General features: G+C 43.3%; 1 protein-coding gene across 2 annotated transcripts in view; it reads right to left on the bottom strand.

The window, feature by feature from the left end:
- Positions 1-1,373: 1,373 nt before the first annotated feature.
- The window catches only part of APPL2 (adaptor protein, phosphotyrosine interacting with PH domain and leucine zipper 2), a 38,138-nt gene continuing 12,150 nt past the window's right edge, over positions 1,374-27,361 (bottom strand). Inside the window, exons 3-21 of one of the 2 annotated variants that reach the window (XM_077339715.1) lie at positions 26,513-26,572; positions 24,487-24,558; positions 22,916-23,003; positions 20,096-20,137; positions 19,919-19,977; positions 17,328-17,474; positions 15,780-15,862; positions 14,061-14,219; positions 11,863-12,051; positions 9,998-10,040; positions 9,855-9,911; positions 9,683-9,771; positions 8,198-8,356; positions 8,044-8,096; positions 5,737-5,911; positions 5,544-5,580; positions 5,294-5,434; positions 3,500-3,547; positions 1,374-2,889 (exon numbers count right to left, since the gene is read on the bottom strand). In XM_077339715.1, the coding sequence (XP_077195830.1) occupies positions 2,758-2,889; positions 3,500-3,547; positions 5,294-5,434; positions 5,544-5,580; positions 5,737-5,911; positions 8,044-8,096; positions 8,198-8,356; positions 9,683-9,771; positions 9,855-9,911; positions 9,998-10,040; positions 11,863-12,051; positions 14,061-14,219; positions 15,780-15,862; positions 17,328-17,474; positions 19,919-19,977; positions 20,096-20,137; positions 22,916-23,003; positions 24,487-24,558; positions 26,513-26,572 (1,833 nt within the window). In that variant the 3' untranslated portion in view covers positions 1,374-2,757. The remainder of the gene's footprint in view (positions 2,890-3,499; positions 3,548-5,293; positions 5,435-5,543; positions 5,581-5,736; positions 5,912-8,043; positions 8,097-8,197; positions 8,357-9,682; positions 9,772-9,854; positions 9,912-9,997; positions 10,041-11,862; positions 12,052-14,060; positions 14,220-15,779; positions 15,863-17,327; positions 17,475-19,918; positions 19,978-20,095; positions 20,138-22,915; positions 23,004-24,486; positions 24,559-26,512; positions 26,573-27,361) is intronic. The other variant, XM_077339716.1, reaches the window with a different exon arrangement.

Here is a 27,361-nt window from a genome sequence, read left to right as displayed (position 1 = left end):
GAGAAAAAACTCCTCTACTGTATGTATTTACAGATATCCAGAACAGAATACTGGGATTGCTGTAGTCTAGAGCAGTGGTCCCCAACCTTTCTGAGGCTGGGGACTGGCAGGGCATCGGGCCGCGCCCGTGCGGACCACGGCCACGCATCGGCCCGCGCATGCGCAATGCGCGGCCCGGCCCTGATTCCCTCTCCCCGCCCTCCCACAGTAAGAAGCTTCCCGGGCCGCAAGCTTGCGGCCTGGGAAGTTTCTTAACTGCAGGGGGGGGCGGGGAGAGGGAGCCGCGGCCCGGCACTGGGCCGCGGCCCGCAGGCTGGGGACCACTGGTCTAGAGAGCTCCCTAAAAACTGTTATTTGTCATATGCTGCCGTTTTCCTATGGTGCTCTTTCTTCAAGAAATGGAGCAGTTGTCTTGCAGTTGGAAAGGCAAACATTTCAAACTTACACAATTTAGTTTGCTTATATTGGGACAGATTACAGGAAGTAGCAGGCAGACAGATGAAATTTCTCGTTTTCCTGCATTGACAACAATCTGTTCCACTTAATATTTTTGGTAAGGTCTTGGAGGAAGAGCACGTCTCATAGCTTGCCTTAACACCCACTCAGGACGGTTGTCCCACCCCTGAGTGCCTCCTCCTCCAACCGGCTTGCCTGTCTGTCCCCCACCCCTGACCACCCCCTCCTCTTTCCACTTCCCTCTGAGACTTGGAGGCTACAGATCCCTGCTGTGTGAGAGCCACCCCTGCTGGTGAGTTCCCTAACAGCTGACTGCAGCCTTTCTAGGTCCTGTGGGGAGGGAGAGGCCATCCATAGAGTTCATCCACTCCACCCCCCCTAATCTAGTATCCGTTGTATTCCTGAATGCAACGGACTTGGACCCTAGTACAGGCATAAGACAAGGATGGACTTCGAACCAAAGTATTTTGTAGTTGATATCTTGCAGAAGTATTGTCAGGTTTGAATCAGTTGCACTTAGCCTTAAGTAGATCAAATAATTTATTGCAAGTAGTGCAAATAATTTATTGGCCATATAGAATGGAAGCAAGTACCCTGTAGCAAAGTTGGATCACAGTTCCATAGTAGGGGTTTCTTACAGCTTTGCTTCCTGAGATTTTAGACAGAGAATGCAGGCTTGTACTTAACCACTGAATTACAAGCCCAACAGTGCTAGTCAGAGATCACTAAACCTTTGGTTTAAAAAGTATCCCTTTTTGTTTTCAAAGCTCTTGTCCCAAAAGACTTCTAAGAGATTTCATCCTGTCCCCCTGTAAACATGCACTCTGCGTGAGTTGTAGCCACTCTGGCTTGAAGTGGTTCTGCTTGTGCTTCAGAAGCCAGAACTTCTATGATGTCAAACATTCACACACCCAACATAGTTCAAATAAGATTTTATTCTAGCATTATTGCTATAAACATTCATATTGCAAGATGAAGTGTTTGTTTTAACATTAAAACATTTACTTATAAAATATCCACAGAGAAAATAATCTTCCTTATTAGATCCAGCTCAGTTCTTTCATGTGACTTCCATTTTAAAAAGACCAGAAGTTTTTTCAGTTGTGGTACTTTCCGATTCTCAGCTGATCTATGAGCATCATTAGACTGCACATGAGATTACACTTAGTTTTGTCTTCTGAAGAAACAGGCTTCCCTAGGTCCTGCTTTGCCACTAAAGTGCAGAGATACTGTCTTCTGCAATTTGCTTGAAGCCCCTTTCAAGTTAAATTGGGGGGGGGGATATTTATATTACTAACCCCCTCCACAGACACACGTGCACTTCTGATTCTGACAAGCTGTCTGCAGCCATTTCTTGCCCCCTCTTTCATACCTGGGGAGCAACTATCAATGCCTGTATGCAGGCACTGCATAGCATCTGGTCCACTTGTTAACTTTCTGGGCTCAGACGTCTGCTTTATTTTAATGGACAAATATGGTCCCCACAAAAATGGTAGGCACTTAGAATAATATTAAAAGCTTGCTCCAGCTACAGTATAAAAATAGATATTAATAGGAAAAGTGTTTATCAAATGGTTTTGTAAACAGCCTAGCACAAAATAGTGTTACTTTTAAAAGTACACGAGAGCTTCAAACAACTTCACGTGAAATTCAACAATGCCTTTCTTTTGAACTGTTAAGAAATAAGACTAGACTGTAAAGATTTCATTGAGCTGTGTGTTGTCCAGGTTTGTTCCTAATTGCAGCATTCAGCCTTCTTAGACCCTCCAGTCTCTTTTTCATGTGGATAAGAAGGTGAACAGTTGGGTGTAATGCTTGGTTAAATCTTAAGGAACCATGATGGCAGAGGGGTGAGGTCTGACCCTTCCCTGGTCACCATGAGCAGAAATGTTTGTTTATATAACTAACACAGATCGCAAAACTATGCTGGCTGAATACAATCAATTCAAGGAGTGCACAATAGTCCTGATTACAGTAGGAAACTCAAAGCAGCTGGACTTTCAGGTCTGATTCCTACGGAAATAGCACAGGGAAGCAAGGTGGCTCATCACCTCAACAACAACTCCACAATGTATTATGTTTTGCATTTGAAATGTTGCTGGTAAGCCACCAGGCTTTCCTGAATGCAGCAGGTGACTTAGTGCTGATTGCTGTATGAACTTCTAAGATTGTCACCACACCAAGAATCCAAGCCAAGTTCTCCTCTTATTCTGTCACCACAAGGAACCCACTCACATTGGATCACAACAGAGAACACAGAATGACCTATTACGTGCAATGTCAAATCCTCAAAATTACAAGTTATGCCTCAGACTCTTCCTGCCCGTCTCCATGCACAGCAGCATCTTCTTCTGACTGGTCATTTAGTAGCATGAATTTTCCATCATTGGTCAAGGGCATGGATGACATTAATTGTGCCAGTGCTTCTGGATCCTAAATGGAAGATAACGTGATAAAACAGGAATGGAATGAAATTAGTGAGCTTGATAGATTTTCAGTCTATAACAGTACTATTTTGAAAATACGCAGTCCAAAATTATTCACATTGCTACAACACCTTACAGTATGTCATACAAATGAGGTAAATTGGCAAAAACTGAGTTAATACAGGTTGTATCACACTATCATCATCCAAGACTGTATGCCTGTCCTGTTTGACATCTTAGATAAGTGTGGGAGAAACACAATTGAAATTCTGGGTTAATTTTGTACCTCTGGTACAAAAAGGTTCCAACCAAAATGATATTTGTAAATTATCTCCAGTGTTCTTAGTGCTTCCTGATTAACAGTGCTCTATTAAGCAAACATCCACAAAATTCTAGCCCACCTCCACTTAGTCGACGGACCACATTTGGTCCGCGGCCCACAGGTTGGGGATCACTAGTCTAGGGAATCTGATTCACCCTTAGATCAATCTGACAGTATCAGAGTGAACAAATACGTTTGGACTAGAAATCCTGCTGCAACATTTAGTTCCCAAAGCTCTAGCCCTTGCCTGCAACTGGAGCTGAAAGTATATGGAATTAAAAAGGGAATACATTACCTTACGAGCCTCAATGATTTCCTTCCCTAGATTTATTGCATAGCAAATCTGCAAGGAAGAAGAAGTTGTCTTAAAATAACATGCAGAAATGTCTTCTGTGTTCACAAACCTATAGACTGCTTCTCAAACACATTCAGCCCTAGAACTCTTTCCTGAAACCTTGCGCTGTGGCCCAAGGCTTAGGATGAATAACTGTAGTCAGCAACAAATAAGAGAAACTCTGATAACTCCAGCATTGTTCTATTCTCTTATGACATTCTTCCCTACCCCACACAGCCAATCACGTGGACAGCTGGCTTGTATGCTTACAAAAGAAGCAGGAAACATCCCCAAATACTGTGTGAGAACTATTAAGTTGTACAACAGGGGTAGAAAATGACTTGCAGGCCATGGTTCTCAATTTCTCACCTCCGGTTTACAAATTTACAGTGGAAGAGAGGGCCACATCTGCCCCCTGACTCCCAACAGCGGGCAGATACCTAGAGGTGGCTAAACACTTTGTCTCCCTTTTCTGTAGAAACATTTTTATATTACTTTTAGGTGATCGATAACTGGTTGACAGATTGCACCCAAAGGGTGCTTGTTAATGTTTCATCATTCTCTTGGAGAGGAGTGACAATTGGAGTGCCTCAGGGATCTGTCCTGGGCCCTGTGTTGTTCAATATATTCATAAATGATTTGGATGAAGGAGTAAAGGGAGTGCTTATTAAATTTGCAGATGATGCTTAATTGGGAGTGGTAGCAAACACAGCAGAAGACAGACTCAGAATACAGGATGATCTTGACAGGCTGGAAAACTGGGCTAAGATGAATATAATGAATTTCAGTAGTGAAAAATGTAATGTTCTGCGTTTATTTTATTATTTATTAATTTCATTATATTTATATATCACCCTCCCTTGTGGCTCAGGGCTGTTTCCACTGGAACTATCATGAAAACAGTACAATATAACAGACATCGTTTGAATATGTAACACTCTTAACAATAGGAACTTGAGTCAAAAAAACATTCTTAACAATAGGAACTTAAGTCAGTTTGTTTGCCTTCCTCCGTGTAGATTCATCTTTCTCTGTGTGGATTTGGTTCATTATTGTGTTTCTCTATATGCTTTTTCCCCTATATGGGTTGGCTCTGATCATGTTTGTTTGTTTGTTTGTTTGTTTGTTTATTTATTTATTTTAGATTTATAATTTTTTTTTGACATCTCAGAGTTGTTGAACTTCCTGATTTGTGTGGGTGTTGGTAGGTTTTGCACTGTGTTGCAGTTTTGTACTGTGTGGATAATTTATTTGGGTAATAGCTAAACATAGGTCAAATTAATTATGATTTGAGTGGGTATAATTTGTTTCTCTCCCTCCCCCTTTCTCCAATGGTTGGTGAGTGTGTGAGGGCAGCTTGGTTGTTGGGGTATGGCTTGGTCTGCTAAAGGTTTTGTGCACCCATTTCTGCCATGTTTTCCTGCCACTCTAGCTCTTTCTGTTTCTTACACCAGAGACCTGGCCTGTTTTGGGGTGAAATATGGCATTTATTTTCTTCTTCCTGTCAATCTTTTATGGTCTTCCTTACCCCTCTTTGTTTTACTTCTTGCATTCTCTTTCCTCCCCTCAGGCTCTGTTATGGGCTTTAGGTAGGAAAAATCAAATGAATCATTATGGGATGGGAGAGACTTGTGTTGGCAGTAGTATGTGCAAAAAGGATCTACGCGTCTTAAAAGACCATACACTGAACATAAGTAAACAGTGTGACTCAGCAGCTAAAAAGGCAAATAGGAGCAAAGCCACCTCCATCCATACCTTTTCACCTTCCGTGTTGCTCTCAAAGACATAGGTGCTCTTGGAATTTTCACCTGGAGACTCGGCATCACAAACGACGAACCCGAGAAGCCTCTTGTTATCTTGATGGGCAGCAAACTGCATCACACTGGCAAGCTCAAACTGGAAAAGCAGGTTTGAAATTTCCGACTGAGTATATGCTTCTCCCCCAAGAAAGTTTTTACAAATGTTATCACTGCAGCTTTAATAGTGTGATGACAGATATACTTACGTTTGCCCTTGTAACTTGGGTTTGAGGATCTATTAACCTGCAGAAAGAATAAATGTAAGAAAAAAATAATTCAGATTAGGTTGTCCCCACAAGTTAAGAGCACAGAAAGAGCAAAGGCAGTGATCAGGTGAGTTAATCTCAGGGGAGGAGCAAAGAGAAGAGAGAGAAACAACAAAAATAGCCTTGAACTTACTTCAGGTCATGGCTGGTGACCAAGAGGTGGGATTCTGTTGTGCGGAAGATGTTGTGAATGGCACGAGCTGCCAGCACCTGCCTCATTGCTTCGTAGATCACTTCAACGGTTTGATCTGACTTGACGGCCATAGACCCTAGAAAGCGAACTACAAACATCTGCTGGAAGAGTGAATCTGGAGAAAGAACACAAAGAAGCATCTTTTCCCCCATGTTGATTTCCATTTCCCTCTCCAAGACAACAGCTGCTGTATTCTGTTCTAAGAGCAATTTTCTTCTAGGTAAGCGACTGCTGGGCCCCTTGGCCCAGGGCAACTCCGACCACAATGTGTGAATATATTCTCACCTAGCTCCCAAAGACACCATCCACTTCACCTCAAACAGTGCTTTTCATTATTTTGTTCACAAGTAAAATGCACATTGCACCACTTGGGCAAAAGAATGGAAGAAAATCCACATTAAAAAAAAAAGCAAAATAAAGCCAAAAGTGGTAAGAGAAATGGCAGCCAGCAGGGATTGAACTGAGAGCAACAGCGGCGTATTCAAAAGAGAATGGATGCTTGCAGGAAGAACACAACAAGCATTCTGAAATGTAGTTGGGATGATGCTGATTGAGCCTTAAGGAGGAGAAAGTTCAGCAGACTCCATGATAATACTGAGCAGATTTGCTGCTGTGGAGCCAGTGGCTGATTATCCAATAGGTGTTGAAGAGGCATTTGGGGATACTTAGACATAAATGATTGAAAGCTTCAGCGGCCAACACTGCTGCCACACTAGGACCGGAAGCAAGCAGAGAGCTAACATGGATGCCTCTCAGTGGCATAATCTGCTCATTGGGGTTCTCTCCTCATAGCTTCTGAACAGGCATGTTTTGATAACTCTTCCAAGGCAGCCCTTCTTAGAGTCGGTTGCAACAGCCTAGTCTGGAAGTCATCAATGCATATGTAACTATGATCCCATCACAGTTAAGCTGAAAGATCTCCACCCTAAAGAGATCAAACTGGCCTCAACCAAGGCCAGGGCTTTTTTGGCCCTGGCTCCAGCCTGGTGGAAAGCTCGGCCAAATGAGATCAGAGCTCTGCGGGATCTATGGCAATTCTGTAGGGCAGAACTGATCTGTGAGGCATACGGGCTGGCATCTGATCTCCTAGGCCTCTCTACCAGCATTTGCATCCACCAAATGACTTGCTTGGGAAAATTACATCATACCTACTGAATCCCAGGATAGGATTTTATGGGCAATTTTTAAAAATAATTTATTCTGACATTTAAATTAATTTTTTTAAAAGTTTTCAGTTTCGTAGGTTTTTTAGATGACATTTGTACATTTTTAGATTGTATCTGAATATTTTAGGTAATTTTAAGTATGTTGTAATCTGTTGAGCCAGCCAAGAAAAGGCGAAATAGAAGTCTACAGAATAAATGAATAAAGTCACAAATCCCAGGGGTGAAATGGCAGCACCAGCCATTTTGAGAAAAAGAATACAGGAAAGGAAGCTGAATAACACTTTCGCTCCCCTGCAAATCCCGTTTCAATGTAAAGTGCAGGCAGTTTGCTTAAAAATAATAAACCCTGGGAACATCACGAACTTTCAGCATCTCACGTGGGCTTTATGTGCAACAGAACTGGCACCTTTCTAGCCAATGTATTTTGAGGATGCTGGTGATTTAATCACCCACCCCCACCCACATCCTTCCCACACTCTACCTGCTGCATACAGAAGCAAGGATTCTTCTGAATGCCAGATTCAGGGGGAAACACAAGCAGGAGGCTACTGCCTCCGTGCGCTACTTGATGGCTTCTGAAGGGCATCTGGCTGGTTGCTATTGGAACTAAAATGCTGGACTAGACAGATCCTGGTCTGATCCACTGAGACAGTTCTTCTGTTCTTAGCAGTGGACAAACAACCACTTTGTTCAATAACGAGCCAGATTAAGGGGCTACTGGAACTGGACCTGAGAGAACAAGAGGTCAAAAAACCTGGTCTGTCTTTGAGGTGCTCCTCAACTCAAATCAAGCTGTTCAACCACAGACCAACATAGTTACTCTCTGAAACTTTGTTCAATAAAGCTGGGTCAGCACTTTGGATAAGGAAGCGTACCCCCAGATCAAGCTGACATGGCCAGTTTTTATAACTTGGTTGACCTTTAAAAGCATACCTAAGAACTGCTGCAATAGTGCTCCAACTCTCTGCTAACAAACAACATTCATAGATCTCACGGGTTATGGTAAAGATGAGCTAGAGGATATTGTGCTACATTGTCTAATGCAACTCTACTGTTTGCAAATTAATATAATGGTCCTTACCTTCTTCATCTTCTTTCTGGCCATCTTCAGACTCTCCAAATGGGTTTGTGCGCCTACAACACAGAAGAGGGGCAGCCGTTGTTCTATGAGCACCTTCTTACAATAAGAGAACAGGAGTGCATTGCCAAGGTGAAGGCTTTTCCACCAACTGTACCTGCCACCCCTGTTCTGATCCAGGAACTCCATGGCAGGAAGGACAATGTCAAACTGGATGGGCGTTCCAGGTGCAATTAGCTCAGCTGAGTCTGGGACGCTGGCAGGTTCCTTAGGGACCATCCTGTCATTCGGTACCTCCACATTCTTCACATCCTGGCTAAAGCAAGAGACAATGGACTTCTTCTATATGACCAAAGCAATTATGTCAAATTCGTGGAAGCGAGGTGGCTGCAAACGGATAACCAGGCAGGAACAGGCAGATCAGTGCTGGGATGGGCTTTTAGAAATGTAAAAGCATTTGAATAGCTAAAGGGGCTGAAGGCTGAACTAATCCATGTTGTCATGTTGCATATGTTTCAGTATTCCTGGCCTGGATAGCCTCAGACAGCTTGATCTTTCTGGATCTCAGAAGTTAAGCAGGGTCAGCCCTGGTCAGGTTTTGGAAGGGAGACACCAAGGAATACCAGGCAATGGCAAACCACTTTTAAACATCCCTTGCCTTGAAACACCCCTGAGGTCCCTATAAGTCATCTGTGACTTGATGGCAATAAAGTGGTTAAATATATAAGAATGGGATGAGGAAATATAGACAGATCATCCCTTTATTAGCTAGAATCCCAACTTCCTCATAACATTGAGAATCATGTCCCAATGCACTATTTTTCATTTTTAGTGACTACAGTCTCCCACCTGTAAGCTGAAAGAGATGCATTCTTGCATCAAATGGTATTTCTAAGCCTTGAATTTTAGATTAAAATCAATACACAATAACAGCATCCCAACAAATCAAAGTATTGGTTTATAGGTAAGTTCGACAGAAAAATGCCAAACATTACTTACTTCTACAGCTGTAGGATACTGAAACGCACAAAGCTGCCTTGAAACTTGGATCACATGTGCTATCATTGTAAGATACAAGTCCTTTCCAGATGTTTGTTACAACCACATATATTAGAAAACCAACAACAGAAGCGTGATACTCCCAATAAATAGTCGCCATTTCGTGTAATTAGGGAAACATGTTACTTTTATATACTATGGTTCACTTGGAGCCAATTTACACCTTGTCCTATTTACACAAATGGTGACCATGCATAGTATGGATGGGCACGAACTGGGAAAATATGTGATAGGAACACCGTACTCACTGGTAATCTCGAGCTGACTCTCTACCTGCTCTCCAAATTTGGAGAAGATTGGATTTATTGGATTCCAATTTATACCCCCAAGGAAATGCTTTTTGGAGAAATGACCAGCCAAAATTCATCAGAAACTCTCATTTGTGAGCCAGTTCATGCCCATCCCTAATAATCACTCCCGCTGGCAAACTCCTGGTATGCAGGGGATGTAATGTCTAGAGTTGTGAAGGATTGCAACACAATGCAATGACAGTGCAACATCCAGTGATGTGTGGGTTCGGTCTTAAAATGAGTCAGCCCTTCCAGATGAGGAAATACAACAGCTGTTCAAAACTTAGTGTTACCTGGGACACAGATGTTCTTGCTTTTTCCCAAAGCTTGTGATCGGGGTTACGGCTTGCAATGCTGTCTGATTTAATTTGATGGCCACTGCCTAAAGCAAAAGATGAAGTCTGAAGTCAGTAAGTTTCCAATTACACCCAGAGGACGACTTGAAGAAGAAAAAAGTCTGCTCACTTCTGGATTGTCGGTGAGATAGATCTGTCGCGAGATGTTGTTGATTGCACATATCCACTGTTAACAGCAAAAAACAAACATTGAAGAGCCTGAGCTATGGATTCAATGGAAGAACAAAAAACATTATAAAATGATCTTTTTACCTCCTCGTATTCTTTTTTGCTCTCTGCCTGAAGAGTTATGCCACTAAAAGGAAATACAGTGAAAAGTTACTCTCTTCCCTTGGACCAGAGTTACGATGCACACATTCAGTTCTTCTACAAAGTGAGCTTGCAAAGAGATGAATCTGGAGCCAGCAAATTCCACGACGTCCAAAGGGAACCTCAATTTGTCAAACACCCACAAAAATCAACCAAGCTTGGGATAACAGAAAAGAACATGGCATGAATGTAAGACTGCCAAACCGACAGGACCTCTGGCTGAGGAGTCTCAAACAGTAGCTGGCCAAATATTCTTGGACTATCAACAAGCTTTTGGTGGTTCTCCATATGCTTTCTTAATCTTTCAAATGGAAGGGCTACAAGTGTTAGTCTTTTGGATACTGTATCTACTATTTGGGAGGAACAATAAGTACAAAATTATTTCTATTGCCCAGGATTTGAGTAAATCAGAAAAGCCCTTCTTAATCAAGCCAAGATCCTTCTAGTCTGCATCCCATTCCTCACAACTGCCCACTGGATGCCACAGGGCATCAAGTCAACAGCCTTGCCCTGCTGACTTCTGATTAAGTTCACATTTGTCTTTTCGCACCCATGCAGAACTGTAGCATGGCAGACGCCCCTACCAAAACTCTACATAACTCAAAAGAAGGAACAAATTTTCTAACTTTGGAAAGTTGGCCATCTCTACAATGAAGAAGAGTTGGTTGTTATACCCTGCTGTTCACTGCCTGAGGGCATCCCAAAGCGGCTTACAATCGCCTTCCCTTCCTCTCCCCACAGCAGACACCCCGTGAGGTAGCTGGAGCTGAGAGAGCTCTGATAGTTCTGTTCTCACAGAATAGTCCTATCAGAACTGTGACTAGCCCAAGGTCCCCCAGTTAGCTGCATGTGGAGGAGTGGGGAATCAAACCCGGCTCTCCAAATTAGAAACTGTGGCTCTCAACCACCAGGGGTAGTCAAACTGCGGCCCTCCAGATGTCCAAGGACTACAATTCCCAGGAGCCCCCTGCCAGCATTCGCTGGAGGGGGCTTATGGGAATTGTAGTCCACGGGCATCTGGAGGGCCGCAGTTTGACTACCCCTGCCATGTTGGCTCTCATTATTTCAGGGTACTGAGAAACAAAATAACAGGGATCCAGGAGCTATAGAGGGTTTATAGAGGAGGTCATCAAGTGAAAACAAAACTTGCATTGATCAGAACGGTGTCGAAACATAACTATTTACCTAGAAGACTATGACTTGTAACACACTGATGAAAGTGGTCAGTGGTCACCCCTAAGCACTCTGGGCTGGCACATCAGGTCTTAAGTTTCTGGATGACAAACTACAGATTGGCAAGAAAAATCATGACACCCAAATGTCTTAGTTGTTTATGAAGTCAGGAGACATTTGCTTTAGGTAAAGGTAAAGGTATCCCCTGTGCAAGCACCAGGTCATGTCTGACCCTTGAGCTGACTCCCTCTAGTGTTTTCATGGCAGACTCAATACGGGGCAGTTTGCCAGTGCCTTCCCCAGTCATTACCGTTTACCCCCCAGCAAGCTGGGTACTCATTTTACCGACCTCGTCAGGATGGAAGGCTGAGTCGACCTTGAGCCGGCTGCTGGGATCAAACTCCTAGCCTCATGGTCAGAGCTTTCAGACTGCATGTCAGCTGCCTTACCACTCTGCGCCACAAGAGGCTCTTGACATTTGCCTTACACACCTAGATTCCTCAGTGAAGGCCACAGCAATGTTCAGATCAGTCCAGGTAACAGCTGGTCTGACAGCTGCAAGCCCCACCATGCAATCCCTGTCCAAATGGGAGAACACTAACATGGATCCCTAGAGCGAGCCCTGGATTCCGTACGTTTTTCCCGTGGGAGTGGTGATCTGAAAACAGTATCGCCGGTCTTCACAGTCGACTGCCATGACGGAGCAGTTGTCCAGATCTTGGATCAGTCCTCCCGCAACAGCTCCCCTGGGCTGGCACATCAGGTTTCCGCCTTGAGTGAAGAAGTACAATCTGTCCCACGTTGTAGTCACCAAGCCTGTTTTACTGTATAGGACAGAGTTTCGATAGGTCACCCATTTGAAAGAGCTCACGTTTAAAAGGTACAAACTGGGATTCAGGGAAATCATAGAGTTGGAAGGGACTTCCTGGGTCATCTAGTCCAACCCCCCACAATGCGGGACACTCACAACCCTATCGCTCATCCACTGTAACCTGCCACCCCCTTGAGCCTTCACAGAATCTGTCAGATGGCTATCCAGCCTCTGTTTAAAAATTTCCAAAGATGGCGAACCCATCATCTCCTGAGGAAGCCTGTTCCACTGAGAAACCGCTCTGCCAGGAACTTTTCCAGATGTTTAGATGGAATTTCTTTTGAATTAATTTCATCCGATTCTCCATGTGTGTACCATTAAGTGGCCCAGTGGCAGTCACCTTCATGAATCCAGGAGGATTGGTACACTGGGGCACACCCACTGACTAATTCACACACAAGCGACCATTTAAGCAGCAGTCAGTCACATCATGCCACTGAAGGAACTCACCCCAATACACCTTCACCAGAGCAATCCTAAACAGAGCAATCCAAATCCATTGAAACATAATTATTTCCCTATACTGAAAGATTCAGGTGGGCAATCACGTTTGTCTGAAGCAGAACAAAGTTTGAATGGCATCTTTTAAGTCCAACAAAGTTTGTTTGGTCTAAAGATGCCACTAGACTCAAATATTTTCAGTACTGTTTTAATTACTGCTTCTGCAGTATTCTGGCTACAGTTTGATTTTATGGCTTCTGCAGGCTGGCTATTCCCTTGGGTGCCTTTTATGTGGAAAGAGCTTACAAACTTTGTATCAACATCAATTAAGAAATAACCTCTGTATCTTTCCTAAAGGGAAAATTCAAAAAGCGCATCAACCTAAGGGAATTCAACAAGAGCCTTATCTGTTAAAAAAACATCCTGCGGTTTTCTTCTGGTTTTGATTTTTAAAAGATGTTGTTAATACTCCTTTGGGTATTAACAAATGGGGTGCAAAAAAAAACCTCTCCTTCTTTTCACCTGCCCTTCCTCCAAGGGAACCATGGCAGTATAATATGTTTGTTTCTCTTCTGTTTTATTCCTGCAAGACCCTTTTGAGGTAGGTTAGGCTGAAAATGGCTGGTCACCCACTCTTTTCACAGCTGAGTGGAGATCTAAACCCTGGTTTCCCTGGGTCTAATCCAGTGGTTCTCAACCTTCCTAATGCCATGACCCTTTAATACAGTTCCTCATGTTGTAGTGACCCCCAAGCATAAAATGATGCAAGTGTTCTTTCACAGAAATTGAACCGAAACTGACCAATGGCGTGAAGATCCATGGTTCATGATTGTATATAAATTTTCCCAGGGTTTCTCAGTTCAGCTCTACCTCTTGTCCCACCATGCTGATCTTGCTCTTTTCCACTGCTCCAGACAGACGCACTCTCTATCTCGATCTACCCCGCAAGGCTGTTGTGGAGATGGCACCCCCTGGCCAAGCTGCATACCCTGCCCGACCCCTGTGAAAGGGTCCTACGACCCCCAAAGGGGTCCCAACCTCCAGGTTGGGAACCACTGATCTAGTCCAATACTCTGTCCACTGCACCACACTGGCTCTCAATGTACCCCCAAGAGCTAAAACACAACACATCAGAATTTTCCAATGCCCCACTCCAGTCTCAGATTTTCCCTGTCCCCCAAATCCACTCCTGAAAGTCAAGGTGCCCCCCCAAAAGCAGCATATAATGCCACACAGGGAAACGCGGAAAAAGGGGAAGAGACTCAGCAAAACAAAATGGAAAAAAGGGGGAGGGAGAAAGGCCAGTCAGCACACATGCATGGAAATGCTTCCTGTGCACACACAGAGCTTCTGCTATTCTGGCCACTCATTACTGCAGAGAAAATTAAAAAGTCATATCAGCTATGAAAATGCAAAGCCAAAGAACCATCCGTTGAACCATTTTGCCAATTCAGCATTAGGCTAGCTCATTCCCGGCATAAGGCCCTCCCCTCCTACTTTCTCCCACAGTGTCCTCCTTACTTTCTAAGGTTAAGGTAGCCTGCTTTCTGAATCAGGTTTCTGTTAATGACAGGAGAGGCCACGTCAAAATCAGGCGTGTAAACAGATTCGTTCCCGGAAAGCAGATCTTGTTGAGAAACCCGCATGGCTTCAGCCTCGGTCTCCAATTCTTCCTGAACGCTGTGGGAAAATAAAGTCCAACCACTTCTGTGTCACAAGCATCCTACAAGTATCAGACATAAAGCATTCAGGTTTTAAGGGACAGTAGACACTTTAATTTTTTTTAATGTACTTGATGAAGTCACCAAGGCAAGATGGCAGCAATCGAGTATATGCTTCTGTGCATGGCTCTTCCAAATCCTGGAATCAGCTTGGTTTTCTGGGACGTGGCACAGAGTCCACATGTACTTTATGAGCTATTAATGCCAATTTTTAAGCTATGCACCCCAAGGAAAAGACATGAAGGCTGGATCCCACGGTTCCCTTCCACCAAACTAGTTCCATGACTCCTGTCTGCCACATATTCCTCCAGTTACTGAATCCTACCCACTCCTCCTCTGTGGCATGATATAGCAATAGTTTTCCATAAGGATACACTTTAGTTTCCCAGCATGAATTTGTCCAGCATCAATATTTCTGGCTACTTCGGGGATGTGCACAGACTCCTTTTACTGGCCTAATCCATCCATTGTATGTAACAAGCAGGAACTATAGGTGCTAAATGAAGCACCATGGACAGGGAACCCCAGAGACCAGACCCTTCTGCTCACTAGAGAAGCTTGGTCCCAGAAAAACAATGGTCTCTTGAGCAGCCAAGCATATTTGGCACGGGTGGAAAGTGCCGCCAAGTCAGAGTCAACTTATGGCAGCCCCATAGGGTTTTCAAGGCAAGATATGTTCACGGGTGGTTTGCCAATGCCTATTTCTGCATAGCAACCCTGGGCTTCCTTGGTGGTCTCCCATCCAAATACTAACCAGGGCTGACCCTGCTTAGCTTTCAAAATCTGACAAGACTATGCTAGCCTGGCCATCCAGGGGCCTACATGCACAGATCCCAGTCCCCTTTGCAGGGTAAGAATCAAGTGTACTGAGCCCATGAAGGTCAGGCTCCTGTAGGGATGCCAACTTCCAGGGGGTGGGGTAAGGAGAGAGGTGCCTGTGGAATCTCCTGATGATCTCCAGACTGTAGAGATCCCTTGGATAAGATGGATGCTTTGGAAGGTGGAATCTGGGACATTGTACTGTGCTGAGATCCTTGTCCTCCCAGGGTCCACCCCTAAATCTCCAGGAATTTCCCAACCAGGAGCTGGCAACCTTACCCCCACTGGTGGGCATGGGGAACCTGGCAACCCTAGGATCTGCTCACAGACTGAGACACCCAATGTACAGATGCCAGTGGAGCATGGGGTAGCAACGATCCTAACCCACACTGCAAATTACATCAGCCATGCAAATGAGAACAGAAAGGGTTGGTTGCCATCTTCTTTTCCTCTTACTATCCCCATCTTATTCCTTCTCTCTCCCAGCTTGCTGCATCAAATGCAGTCAAAGAGAGCAAACAAAGGACATCCACTAACCATAGCCCTCCATTTTCCATAGCTGGGCATGACCCAGCAAGGCTGGTGACAGAGCAATGGCTGCTGTCCACTGAGGGGCTCTTCCATTCATGCAGATTCACATCACAAGGAAGCAAACCAACAGAGCAGCTAATGTGCACATAAACAAAGCATCAACTTTTACCTGTGAACCATGTTTGAAACGGATGATAAAAAGCTGTCCATTTTTTTGGAAAACATCTCTGCTCCCTTCTTAAAAAATTTAATCTGCAAAACAAAAAAATGGGATTCCCAAAATTGTGAACGTTGCAAATTAAGCAGTTTACAGTAATTGGGCAGGGTGTGGACAGGGAAGAAAAGCCTTTAAAAGCCACTAAGCCGCTGGATATGTCTTTTAGAAAGGAAAACAAGCAAGTTTAAAAACATATTAAAAGCCTCACTCCAGGGTTAGCTAAGCAAATGTCTAAGACAAAAGCACACAGAGCAGTTTTTCCTTCCTAAGGCTCAGGAAGGTAACACAGAGAAGGTAACAGTGGCAAGAAATATGTAACAGAATCCACTGCTGATACTCTTGAACCTTCTCTGTCAATTACTCTCAGCTGATCTCCAAATAATCCTGTGTAAGAATTACAAACACAAAAAAGTAAAACCTTATTCACAGGCATATGTGACATCTGCTAACCAAAGTACTTTCAGTTCTGTTTTCCTGACTCTGTGTAGTGGACTTCCATGGAAATCACAAGTAGAATTTTAAACAGCCCCTTTCTTTGGCATTGCTCACTTCAGTTAGCACCCCAGGATAAATTCCTGCCCACAGTCGCACCATTTCAAAGCTAGTGTAGTCTTGAGACTGCAAAAATGCAAATATTTAGGCAAATTAGGATTTAATTTAAGAGAATCGAAGTGGTTTGACATATACGGCTAAAATAGACAGAATTTGATACCGTCATATGGGGCCCTCCTTAAAGTGACTCCCCTTAAAGTGGGAAATGGGGAGGTAGAAACTTAAACCCATAGCTGGGGCGATTATGGATTTTTAATCTGTTTTAACTGATTTAAATTGTAATGTATTGGGAATCACCCTGAATTAGAAATCCCAAAAGGAGTGGTATATAAATATAATAATAAAACATTAAAAAAAAGAAGAAGAATGCAGTTGTGAAACAAAAGCCTATTTTACACTAATGCACATTCGGCATAATTCATAAGAGACTAGGGTTGGGTGCTTCGGCACCTGAAGCGGCCTTTCGCTCCCGACGCAGCCAGCACCGTGCCTCCCCACCCCTACCCCCCGTGGCGTGGTACTGGGTGCATTGGGCACGAACGGCCACTTTGGGTGCCAGAGCGCCCAACCCCATAATAAGAGACTGTGTCCAAATTGTGGCAGCTTCTGGCACAGCCACTGCCATTTGCAAATCAGGGTTTGCAAATGACAAATTAATACTTTGCCTGAATAGATAAGAGATTTTACTTTAGCTACCAAATGGAAACTAATAGGAGATGCCGAAGCCGGGGCTTGAGTGTTGCTTGCCCCTGGGAAGGCTGGAGAGAGAGCAGATTTGGTGTTAGAGGTTCACAACTGGGCTGGCTCAGCCAACAGCTTCCTAAAGCTAGGATTGCCTCTATGGCTAATTTAAACCTGGTGGCTTAAGCGTGTCTCCCTGCAACGATGGAGTGTGCCTGACGGAATGCCTTTGCTTCTCATGACCCTGTGCACCTGAGACATACATACCTGTGAGCGTGTGTATCCCAGCATGGGCTCCATCATGGCTACCCTTTTGCGGTACTGTAAAGCATTCAAGGCACAATAATATTGCAGTGATGAGAGATGCTGCTTCCTCCGGGCACTGGCCACTTCTTTGGCCACTTCGGCCTTCAGCTGAGCAACACAAATGTTTGTGATAAACAGGCGCAAGTAAGCAGAGAGTTCTCTTCAAAACGGCACTGAAATGCCAAGGAAGCTGAACATGCACCCAGGAAAAACCATCCACCCCCCAAAACACTCTTTATCCAAAACAATATCCAGTGTTGAACAGCGTTCTTCTTGCTTGCCCATTACCCCAAGCACTATACGCAATACTTGCAATGCTGCAATATTATTCAACACCAGGAGCAAAAGGGAAAAGCTTTGAGATTGAAGCAGGAAAAAAGTTACAGGGAGGAAGTAATGTTAAGTTTGTATCGGGAGGATCATGACATGGTCTGATTACTTCAGAAATGTTAGCTTCACCAAAGCTAAGGTCTTTGGGTTAGGGAAACTGTGCCATGATATTAATAATGAGATGCTTGAAAGAAGGAGTCAAGCAAGTTAACCCGGTTCATGGTTGCTCAAGCGGAAGCTTGGATCCAGTGGAGCGTGTCCATGGGCAGAAGGATCTTTGCCTGCAGAGCACAATTTTCTTGCCTCCCAAAACTGCCTTCTACTAAAAGGTCCCATTTCCCAGAAACAGCATTTTTGAGGGCTCCTGGCACTGTGCTGGAAAGGGAGGAAGTCATGTTCCAGAATTAGAAATTCTTCAGTCCATGAAGATGATCCACTGGATTCAAGCCACATCCTCTCCCCTGCCATGTCCTCAACCTAAACATGGTCTGTCATCAGGACCAGAAAATAAATGTGCAGGACAACAACCCTGAGAATATCTGATAAGGGTTGTGTAAGAACTTAGACACTTTTATATTCTCATTCTTTGGTGTTCTTATCTGATAAAACCATCTTTCTTTGGCAGCCAACAGAAATAAGGATATTCTTTTAACAGCATAATTTTCTCTCTCTTGTTTTACCTTCCCCTGAGGCATGTAGCTAAACAAATCAGCCTGAATGTGTCTCATCTCCACAGAGGTTTTTAATGTTTTGGGTTGGATCAAGACTAAAATTATCTGCTAGCAGAAGGGGAGGAGTAATCTCCACCAATGCACCCTGATTTGCCCCGCATGCCACTCTGGAAGGCCCCTATTCCCCAGGATCAGAATTTGGGGGAGATTAGTGGGAGGAGGGGGGAGAAAGTTCTGTTCCACTGTAAGAAGTGTTTTACACCATGAGAATTTTTTTTGGAAAAAAACTGAACGAAAGGAAATGCTGGATATTTTCAAGAACTGGGAAGATTGCAGAAAAAAAATGCTGGGAAACAGTTGATAGGCGGGGAAACCCCTGCCTCGGCTATTTCCCCTGCTTCTTCTGCAGTCCCTTTAAACCAGGTTGGTATAAAGAAATCAAAGGAACAGCTGAGAACAGAAGAAATCAAAAGAGGGCTGAAAGGTGGGAACAGAATGCTCCTGCTGCTCAGCTGTGTTTTGCATCTTTGCTGCTTCTAGGTTGCTATTTATTCTTGTTTTTTTCCTCTTGAGTCTATTGTACCACCTCCCCCCGCCCCCAGTTGGGACTTCCAAAAAAATCCCAGATCAAAATACTTAGCTGGTATTTGGATCCAGTATTTTTTTTTAAATCCCAATTGGGGGAGGGGGCATCCAATAGACCTGAACAACAACAAACCACAACAGAAATCATGTTAAATGCATTGTTTCTATTTTTTTTAATAAACTGGCCTATTCCTATTGCATGTCCCAGGCTATTATGCCATTAGATTATGTGGTTTTATACTCTGCAAACTGCCTTAAGTCGTAGTGGGAAAGGTGGGCTATAACTAAAGTAAGTAATTAAATACATTTATTTTACCTTTATCCTGGCAAATAGATGGGGAAGAAATGGAGATAGTGACAGATTTTATTTTCCTGGGCTCCAAGATCACTGCAGATGGGGACTGCAGCAAAGAAATTAAAAGACGCTTGCTCCTGGGGAGGAAAGCTATGGCAAATCTAGACAGCATCCTAAAAAGCAGAGACATCACCCTGCCAACAAAAGTGTGTTTAGTCAAGGCTATGGTATTCCCAGTTGCAATGTATGGCTGCGAAAGTTGGACCATAAGGAAGGCTGAGCGTCAAAGAATTGAGGCTTTTGAACTCTGGTGCTGGAGAAGACTCTTGCGAGTCCCTTGGACTGCAAGGCGAACAAACCGGTCAGTCCTAGAGGAGATCAACCCTGACTGCTCTTTAGAAGGCCAGATCCTGAAGATGAAACTCAAATACTTTGGCCACCTCATGAGAAGGAAGGACTCCCTGGAGAAGAGCCTAATGCTGGGAGCGATCGAGGGCAAAAGAAGAAAGGGACGACAGAGAATGAGGTGGCTGGATGGAGTCACTGAAGCAGTAGGTGTAAACTTAAATGGACTCCGGGGAATGGTAGAGGACAGGAAGGCCTGGAGGATCACTGTCCATGGGGTCGCGATGGGTCGGACCCGACTTCGCACATAACAACAACAATTTTACCTTTTCATTTTCTCTCTTTTTGGGTAATCTGCTGTACTTTGCCATGGAGACATCATGTTCTGCAAAGCAAGAGCACATCTGAACACCACAACTTAAGGAGGTGTGCACTGCATAGAACATCTAGTACAACACAATCAGCAAATTTCATTTGAACAAAGGGTGAACTGTGGAACGTACCATTGCTAGCAAGGCCAAAGAGATCCTTCAGGGTGCTTACTTCTAGGAAAAAGAACAGAAAGAAAAGGTAGTTCCTGCATTACAGTAAAGCAGCAGTGGGAAAGGTATTCACAAGACCAGAGACATGTGCTGGTTAAGCTTCTCATTAACAGTTACAACACCCTTATTTTTGAATTCCAATAGGAATGCTTTATTTTGTGCGTAAGAGATTTCTTTGTAGAACTTTTTCACCAAATCTGCTTCTTAATCAGTCCAACAAAGAACTATTTCATGCCACGCTGAGAATATTTTTTAAAAACAATGGCAGAAATGTGATTAACAGAATCAGAGAATTAGGCAGACAGAGAAATGGGTCTCTTTTGTACACTTACTGGACTGGTGATCCCTTTTGCACAGTGAAAGAGCTGTCAAAATACCTTTCTCCATCCTATAGATAACATAAAGCAGGAGGCTATGATCACATGATTCTCCTACTCTGAAGTCTCATCCCACATCTTATGTTACAGCTGCCTTATAACCCTAATAAACAATAGTCTGATCAAACCCCAGTTGGTTGTGACATCTGATTTCTCATAATCCAACAAACCAGGGTTTATTGGTTAATACCAAACAGGAATTGCAAACTAAGGTTTGTTGCTAGTTTGCTAGCCACAGTTTATACTCAGTACTTAGGCTGGAGTTAATTCTGCAGAGAATTCCACTGTATGCAGACGTTGCTAGCTACATAAATTGCTGTTTAAACAGATGTTTAATATGCGTGTGAAGTGCCATCTAGTTGCTCCGACTTTTAGCAACCCTGTGAATTAATGATCTTCCTAAATGTCCTATCATTAACAGCCTTGCTCAGATCTTGCAGAGGGCTGGGGCTTCCTTGATGGAGCCCATCCATCTCATACTGGGTCTTCCTCTGTTCTTACTGCTTTCAGCTTTTCTTTGCACTGTCTTTTCCAGTGACTCGTCTTCTCATAACGTGGCCAAGTATGGCAGCTTCAGTGTGATCACTTTAGCTTCTAGGGAGCATTCACGCTAAATTTAATCTAGGACCAACTTATTTGCCTTTTTCTGGCCATCCATGGTATCCATAAAATTCTCCTCCAACACGACATTTCAAATGAATCAAGTTTCTTCCTGTCAGCTTTCTGCATCATCCATCTTTAATACATGATGAGAATTATCTTGATCTTGCTTGCCAGTGATACATCCTTACACTTAAGGATTTTTCCAGCTTTTTCATGGCAGTCCTTCCAAGTGTCAATCTCCTTCTGATTTCTCGGTTGCAGGAATAGAAAATCTTTAACAGCTTATTCATTGTCAACTTTAAAGTTGTGTCATCCCCTAGTAGTAAGTGCTTTTGTCTTCTTGATGTTCAGCTGTTAGACAACGTTCTCATTAAGTAGAATCACCTTGGCAGACATGAGACCAGAATCTACACAGGGTTTCCTTTGGTCCATAGAACAAATTCTCAAATACTCTTCTCAAATTCAGAGCTTGGAACAGCAAAGGAGACCTGGTTTCCTTTCAGCTTTGGTATTTTCTGCTTTAACCTTCAGCAACAGTTATTTCAAGTTTTCACTATTTTGTTCCAGTAGTGTTATTTGCATATCTCAATTTGTTAATGTTCCTTACACCATTTTTCATTCCACCATCATCTAAATCTAATCCAGCTTTCACTATATTTTCTGAATACTGATTGAAAAGATAGGAAGACATAATACAACCTTGTCTTGCCCTTTTGCCAAGTGGAAACCATTCTTTTTCTCCACATTCTACCCTAATAGCAACCTTTTTGTCTGGAGTACAAGTTGTGTATCAACACAATAGATGCTGTGGCACACCCATTTCTTTTTTAAACCAGCCATAGCTTTTCATGATCCAACCAGCCAAAGCTTTGCTGGAAACTTATGCAACACAACCTGAATTTCTTCTGTGCTCCAGTTACCAACATAAATTTGCAGGGTGACCTCTAGTACCTCTTTCTTTTCTGAATCGAACATCTGGCATTTCTTGTTTCATATATGACAACCATCTTTGTTGTAGGATTTTGGGCATCACTTCACTCATGTGAGAAATTAATGCAATAGTCTGATCATTTGCTACAGTCTTCAACATTACCTTTTTCCTTAAATGGTAATATGTTTAAATGAAAGAAGGACATTTGTCATGAGATCACACAAAATCATCACCAGTGCACTAAGAGGAAGAACTGAACAAGACAGCAGGGGGATAATTTACCAAGGATGTGTGATTGGCTGTGATCCCAGCTATCTGTACATAACCATTAGCCATTGGGGGGGCATAGGGATGGGGGGGGGGACAGTCGGTTGAGCTGGCTATTGACTCAGCAAGAACTTGGAAGAATCTTCACCAGTTCAATTACCACTCAAGATGTACTGATCCCTTCCCCAAGGTCCTGGATACAATTTTATTAAAAATTTAGTACACCAAGTTCAAAAACTTTTTCTTTCTTCCATTATTTTAAAACAAGTTTTAATCCTTGTATTTAGAATCATAAAATCATAAGAGTTGGAAGGGACCTCCAGAGTAATCCAGTCCAACTGAGAACAAAAAGAGTTAGGGATGAAAACAATTATAAAAATAGAAATTTTATTAGAGCTCATATATTTAATTCCCCTCTTGCCTTCTACAACTTGATCATGTACATCAGGATTGCCAGACTGAGACTTCCTTGAGATTATGTATAACAAATTTAGGAATACAGCCCTCTTTCTTGCTTTGATTCCCACTGGCAGCTTCTCAATGAAAATCACATAGCAAAATATCAAAAGAAACAAAGACCTACCCAGAAGAACCAATATTTACCTGTGAGATCTTTCTCCCGAAATTGGATGATGGGGAGAACCATTGTGTCTGCGAGCTGTTTGGCCAATTCAGTATGCAGAACATTAAGCTGAAAGACAGGAGATGTTTCCGATGAGAAGATAAAATCACCTCCATTCTCCAAGGGCAGAGCATGAACCCCCTCAAGCTTGGTTCCAAAAGACAAGAAGTGGAACAAATAGCTTTCACCTCCCACCTTCTTACAGTGTGCAGCAATCTGCAATTCTTTCTGAAGTCCTGGGTATATTTACAGTTTTTCTTACAGAAAACTAAGACATTTATACTTTTAAATTTCATAGATGTACCAAAAGTACAGTTTTATATGCTGTTATAAAAGAAGCATTATGTTGTTAAATCAGTAAGAGTAGTTTAGGTTTGATAAGTACTACATATATTTTTAATCGCCCACCCATGGCTTCAAAACTTCTGGAAATTTTGCATTTCTACTTCAAAGCCAGACTTGTCTGCAAAACTAGGTTCTGCCAGATGTTCAATTGCCCTATAACAGATAAGTTCCAATATCCCTCAAACAATGAACGAAAAGGTACGAGGAACTTGCTTCTATTTCCTTTGGTCGGTTGTTAGACCTCATTCTAACCTACCTCACAGGGTTGTTCTGAGGATATGGGGCTGAATGAAGAGAGGAGCAGGCACACTAGGCTGGGACAAAATAAGGAAGTATAATGTGGTTGGTTCTTAAAAAATCATAACCTTCAACACAGCAAGAACATACTCAATTTCCCAAACTGACCTGTTTACTAAAGGAGAGGCCTTAAAGCTAAAACAGCCTTAATTATATTTACTTGGCAAACACTGAAGCTGGACTGTTTCTTTACCCTCCCCCAGCACATGGGACAACTACAATGGGGAAATAACTCCCCCACGGCACTCTCCTGGAGCAGGAAAACAGCTTGTGGGATAGAGTCTCTTGTTCCCCCAGGGAAGGTTTCTGATTCCCAAAAGGTGATTCCTTATTTTTTGCCAGCCAGTACCTACAGCTGCTGCAAGGACCCTGAGTTTCCTCGGCCACCTCTTTAAAAACCCAAGCATTTAGTTTGGCTGTCGGCTGCTATTCAGGCAGAGCACCTGCATATGGCAACAACCTGCTCTGCACAGGTAACAGCCCCATCTAAATGAAACAGATGCTGAGTGCTCCTGTCTCAGCCAGAGCCCTGTGAAATCATTCCTTATTCAAGTACAAAGTCAGATTGGGACCCATAGAGGAAAATAAATGCGATCGCCCAGCGAAGACACATTCTTCATATTGTCAATTTTAAATCCTTCAGTAAAATCCAAACCACAGCCTTGGTTCTGTGAGCAGCAGGGTACCTTTAAATGCATCAGCACATTTAGGTCCAAGGTTTATTGTCATGTAAAGGCAACATCTAAATACTGCCGGCCTCCCTGCTTGTTTTGACCCTTCCTTTCAACAGAGCTGTAATTGCGGCCCTTTTCTATCAACCACTCATGGTTCCACTGTTTCTGCATTTCCAGAGCAGACTAGTAGCAGGGAGAGAGAGACTATGAAAGCAGTTTTGGGCCACCTGAATTACCTCATCCACAACTTTGGAAAAGTACTGTAGAGTAGAGATCATTTCTTCATCCCCTTTACCCAGGGCAAAATTCTGCATGGCAAACAAGAGAAAAATATATCAATCTTCTGTGGCTCCCACTGAATTCTAAGAGACGATATAAAATAAGCTGTAATATCAAAGCCAGTCAAGGATGGAGGAAGCCTTCCCCTCACCACCGACACCAGAATTCCAGAAAGCAGCCATATTAGTTCGTGGCAGCAGTAATGAACAGGAGTCTTGTGGCAATTGCAAGACTGACAAATTTTCGCTTTTGAGTGAAGTGTTCATTGACTAGAATGGTGGTCTCCACTATTTTGAGACCCAAGAGTCACTGAGCTGCAAGCTTGTGACATCAGAGTCATGAGAAAGGAAGAAAGGGACCCCAGATTAGGAGCATTAGGAATGTGGACAGCAGACCAAGAGAGCAAGGACTGGAAACACAAGCCACATATTAGGTGGTGCATCTTTGAGAGGAAAACATCAAGAAGCAGAGCCACAGAAGAATTATCTCCACTGCTGAAATAACCTCACCCTATCAGCCTGTTGCTCCTGTAGGTGTGCATGCACAGAGGCCGAAAGAACAGCACCCTTATCCCCCCAAAAAAAAACATAAATGGCCAGTGTAGAGAAGCTCGCAACTCATATCTGCAATCTACTTGAAAGTCCCAAACCAATGGGCTGAACCTCACTGGTTTACAGTACTTACTAAAATGCACATACCAGGGTCTTCGCTGATCAGATTACATAAATAGACAGGATTATGAAGAGGAAAAATCATAAAGAGTAAAGCCAAAGGTTCATGGAATGGAAGAAGTACCATGTCAAATGTCACCAGATTAAAATCCAGATGTTCTGAAGAAAAGGCATAAAGGATTCGCAGCAGCAGTAACTGGTGAGAACTAGCCTGGCAAGTCTAGGGAAATTGCATTTACACCCTTAATGACTAAGGCATTTTACAGATTATTCATGAGATGGTATCTCTTAATGAATCTAATGCAGTTTCACATTGGAGGTTCCCTTTGAAGGTTCTATAGCTGCAGAATAATGGCTTTTGGAGCAGCAACAGTGAGTCTTGGGACACTTCCACTAGTATCTGAGTGCTGTCCCTCCCTTCATAACTTCATATTAGTGCATACATATAAGTGCAAGAGTCCTGGAATAATAGAAGGCACGCTTAGCCTCATCCAAGGTGCGCTTGTTGTTTTGAAAATGCCTTTGATATACATGCATGAAAACACACAGCTCATATTTGTCCCCCCCAGTTCAGTTCTGTCTGCTCCAACTGGCAGCAGCTGGTCCCAGGCAAACCAAGTTCTCAAGCCCTTCCTAATACCTGCAGTCTTTGGTCCTCTAACTAAAGATGCCAGAGACTGAACGGGGGCTTCTTGCAAGCAAGCAGATGCTCTACCTCCAAGCCCCCTGTTTCCACCATACAAGTCAATGGCTGACTTACATGCATAGGATAAAATGAAGGGGAGCCCTCTGCCTGCACAACATTTGCAGTTGAAAATGAAACAGCAGTATAAAGGAGACTAATCAGATCCCTGTAAGGCCAAAAAAACTACCAAATGCATGGAGTTGGCTAGAATTTTCAGGAATTAACCTGGTGCAATACCTCAAAAGACCAGAAGAGATCCATCAATGCCATCTAAGCAAGGTAAAAATTTGAGGCACATTTTCCCACTGACGCCTGTCTATAACTAAAGGAAATACACATGGAGAGCCAGCTTGCTGTAAATCTGGAAAACTGGGGTTGATTCCCCGCTCCTCCACACGCAGCCAGTTGGGTGACCTTGGGCCTGTCACAGTTCTCTCAGAGCTCTCTCAGCCTCACAGGGTGTGTCTGTTGTGAGGAGAGGACTGTAAGTCACTCTGAGGTTCCTTCAGGTAGTGAAAACTGGGGTATGAAAACCAACTCTTCTTCTTCACCTTGGCCACATCATCCGTTCAGTTCTAACCTGCTAAACCTGGCCACTGCTCAGGTTACAGACATCCCATGACATACCTGTTTCTCATAGGCTAGAAGCTGCTTGGAGAGCTGTTGTGTTGCCAGGCACATTTCATTCTACAAAGAGAAAAGGTGTCTCATTACTGAAGTTCACACAATCACATTTAGATTAATCCTCTTATTTACAGATTCAAATGAGTAGCCGTGTTGGTCTGTAGTAGCACAATAAAATCAGAGTCCAGTAGCACCTTTAAGACCAACAAAGATTTATTCAAGGCGTGAGCTTTCGAGTGCAAGCACTCTTCCTCAGACTAAGAGTGCTTGCACTCGAAAGCTCACACCTTGAATAAATCTTTGTTGGTCTTGTGCTACTGGACTCCTTTTATTTACTGTGGCCATCAAGCGCAGCTCTAAGGAAGCTAGACTCTTCTCCTTCCCTGTTTAGAATCCTGTGCTAGTATCCTTAGCTTGTGTGGGGGAGAAGTATATGGGTAATGATAAAAAAGCACAAATCTTGGCTGTAATAGATTGCATATAATCACAATCTCGCTCTCTTTTTTCTAACTGAACCTTGAACCGGACCTTGCATGTATCCAAGAACAGGACTTGCTCAACCCCCTCCTCACCAGCAAACCTGAAATGGTGCCCTGGGCATTATTTATTTTCATTAGCAGTCATTTGCCTTGTAGGTGTAAAGCAAATCCACAAGCAGGATTTGAAGCAGGAAAATCACACCAAAGAGAAACAGCTCCCAAACAAGTCCTTTCCCACCCTCACAGCTTTGGTCGTTGTTAAGTTTAATTTGCATGTCACTGTAATAGCATAACAGCGCGATCCTAAACAGAGGCACAGCTTCTAAGCCTGCTGAAGTTGATGGGCTTAGAAGAATGTAACTCTGTTGAGGAC

The sequence above is a fragment of the Paroedura picta genome, chromosome 5 (assembly GCF_049243985.1).
Source record: "Paroedura picta isolate Pp20150507F chromosome 5, Ppicta_v3.0, whole genome shotgun sequence".
NCBI lineage: Eukaryota > Metazoa > Chordata > Lepidosauria > Squamata > Gekkonidae > Paroedura > Paroedura picta.
Note: the sequence above shows the minus strand (reverse complement) of the source record. Positions and strands in the feature narration are given on the sequence as shown.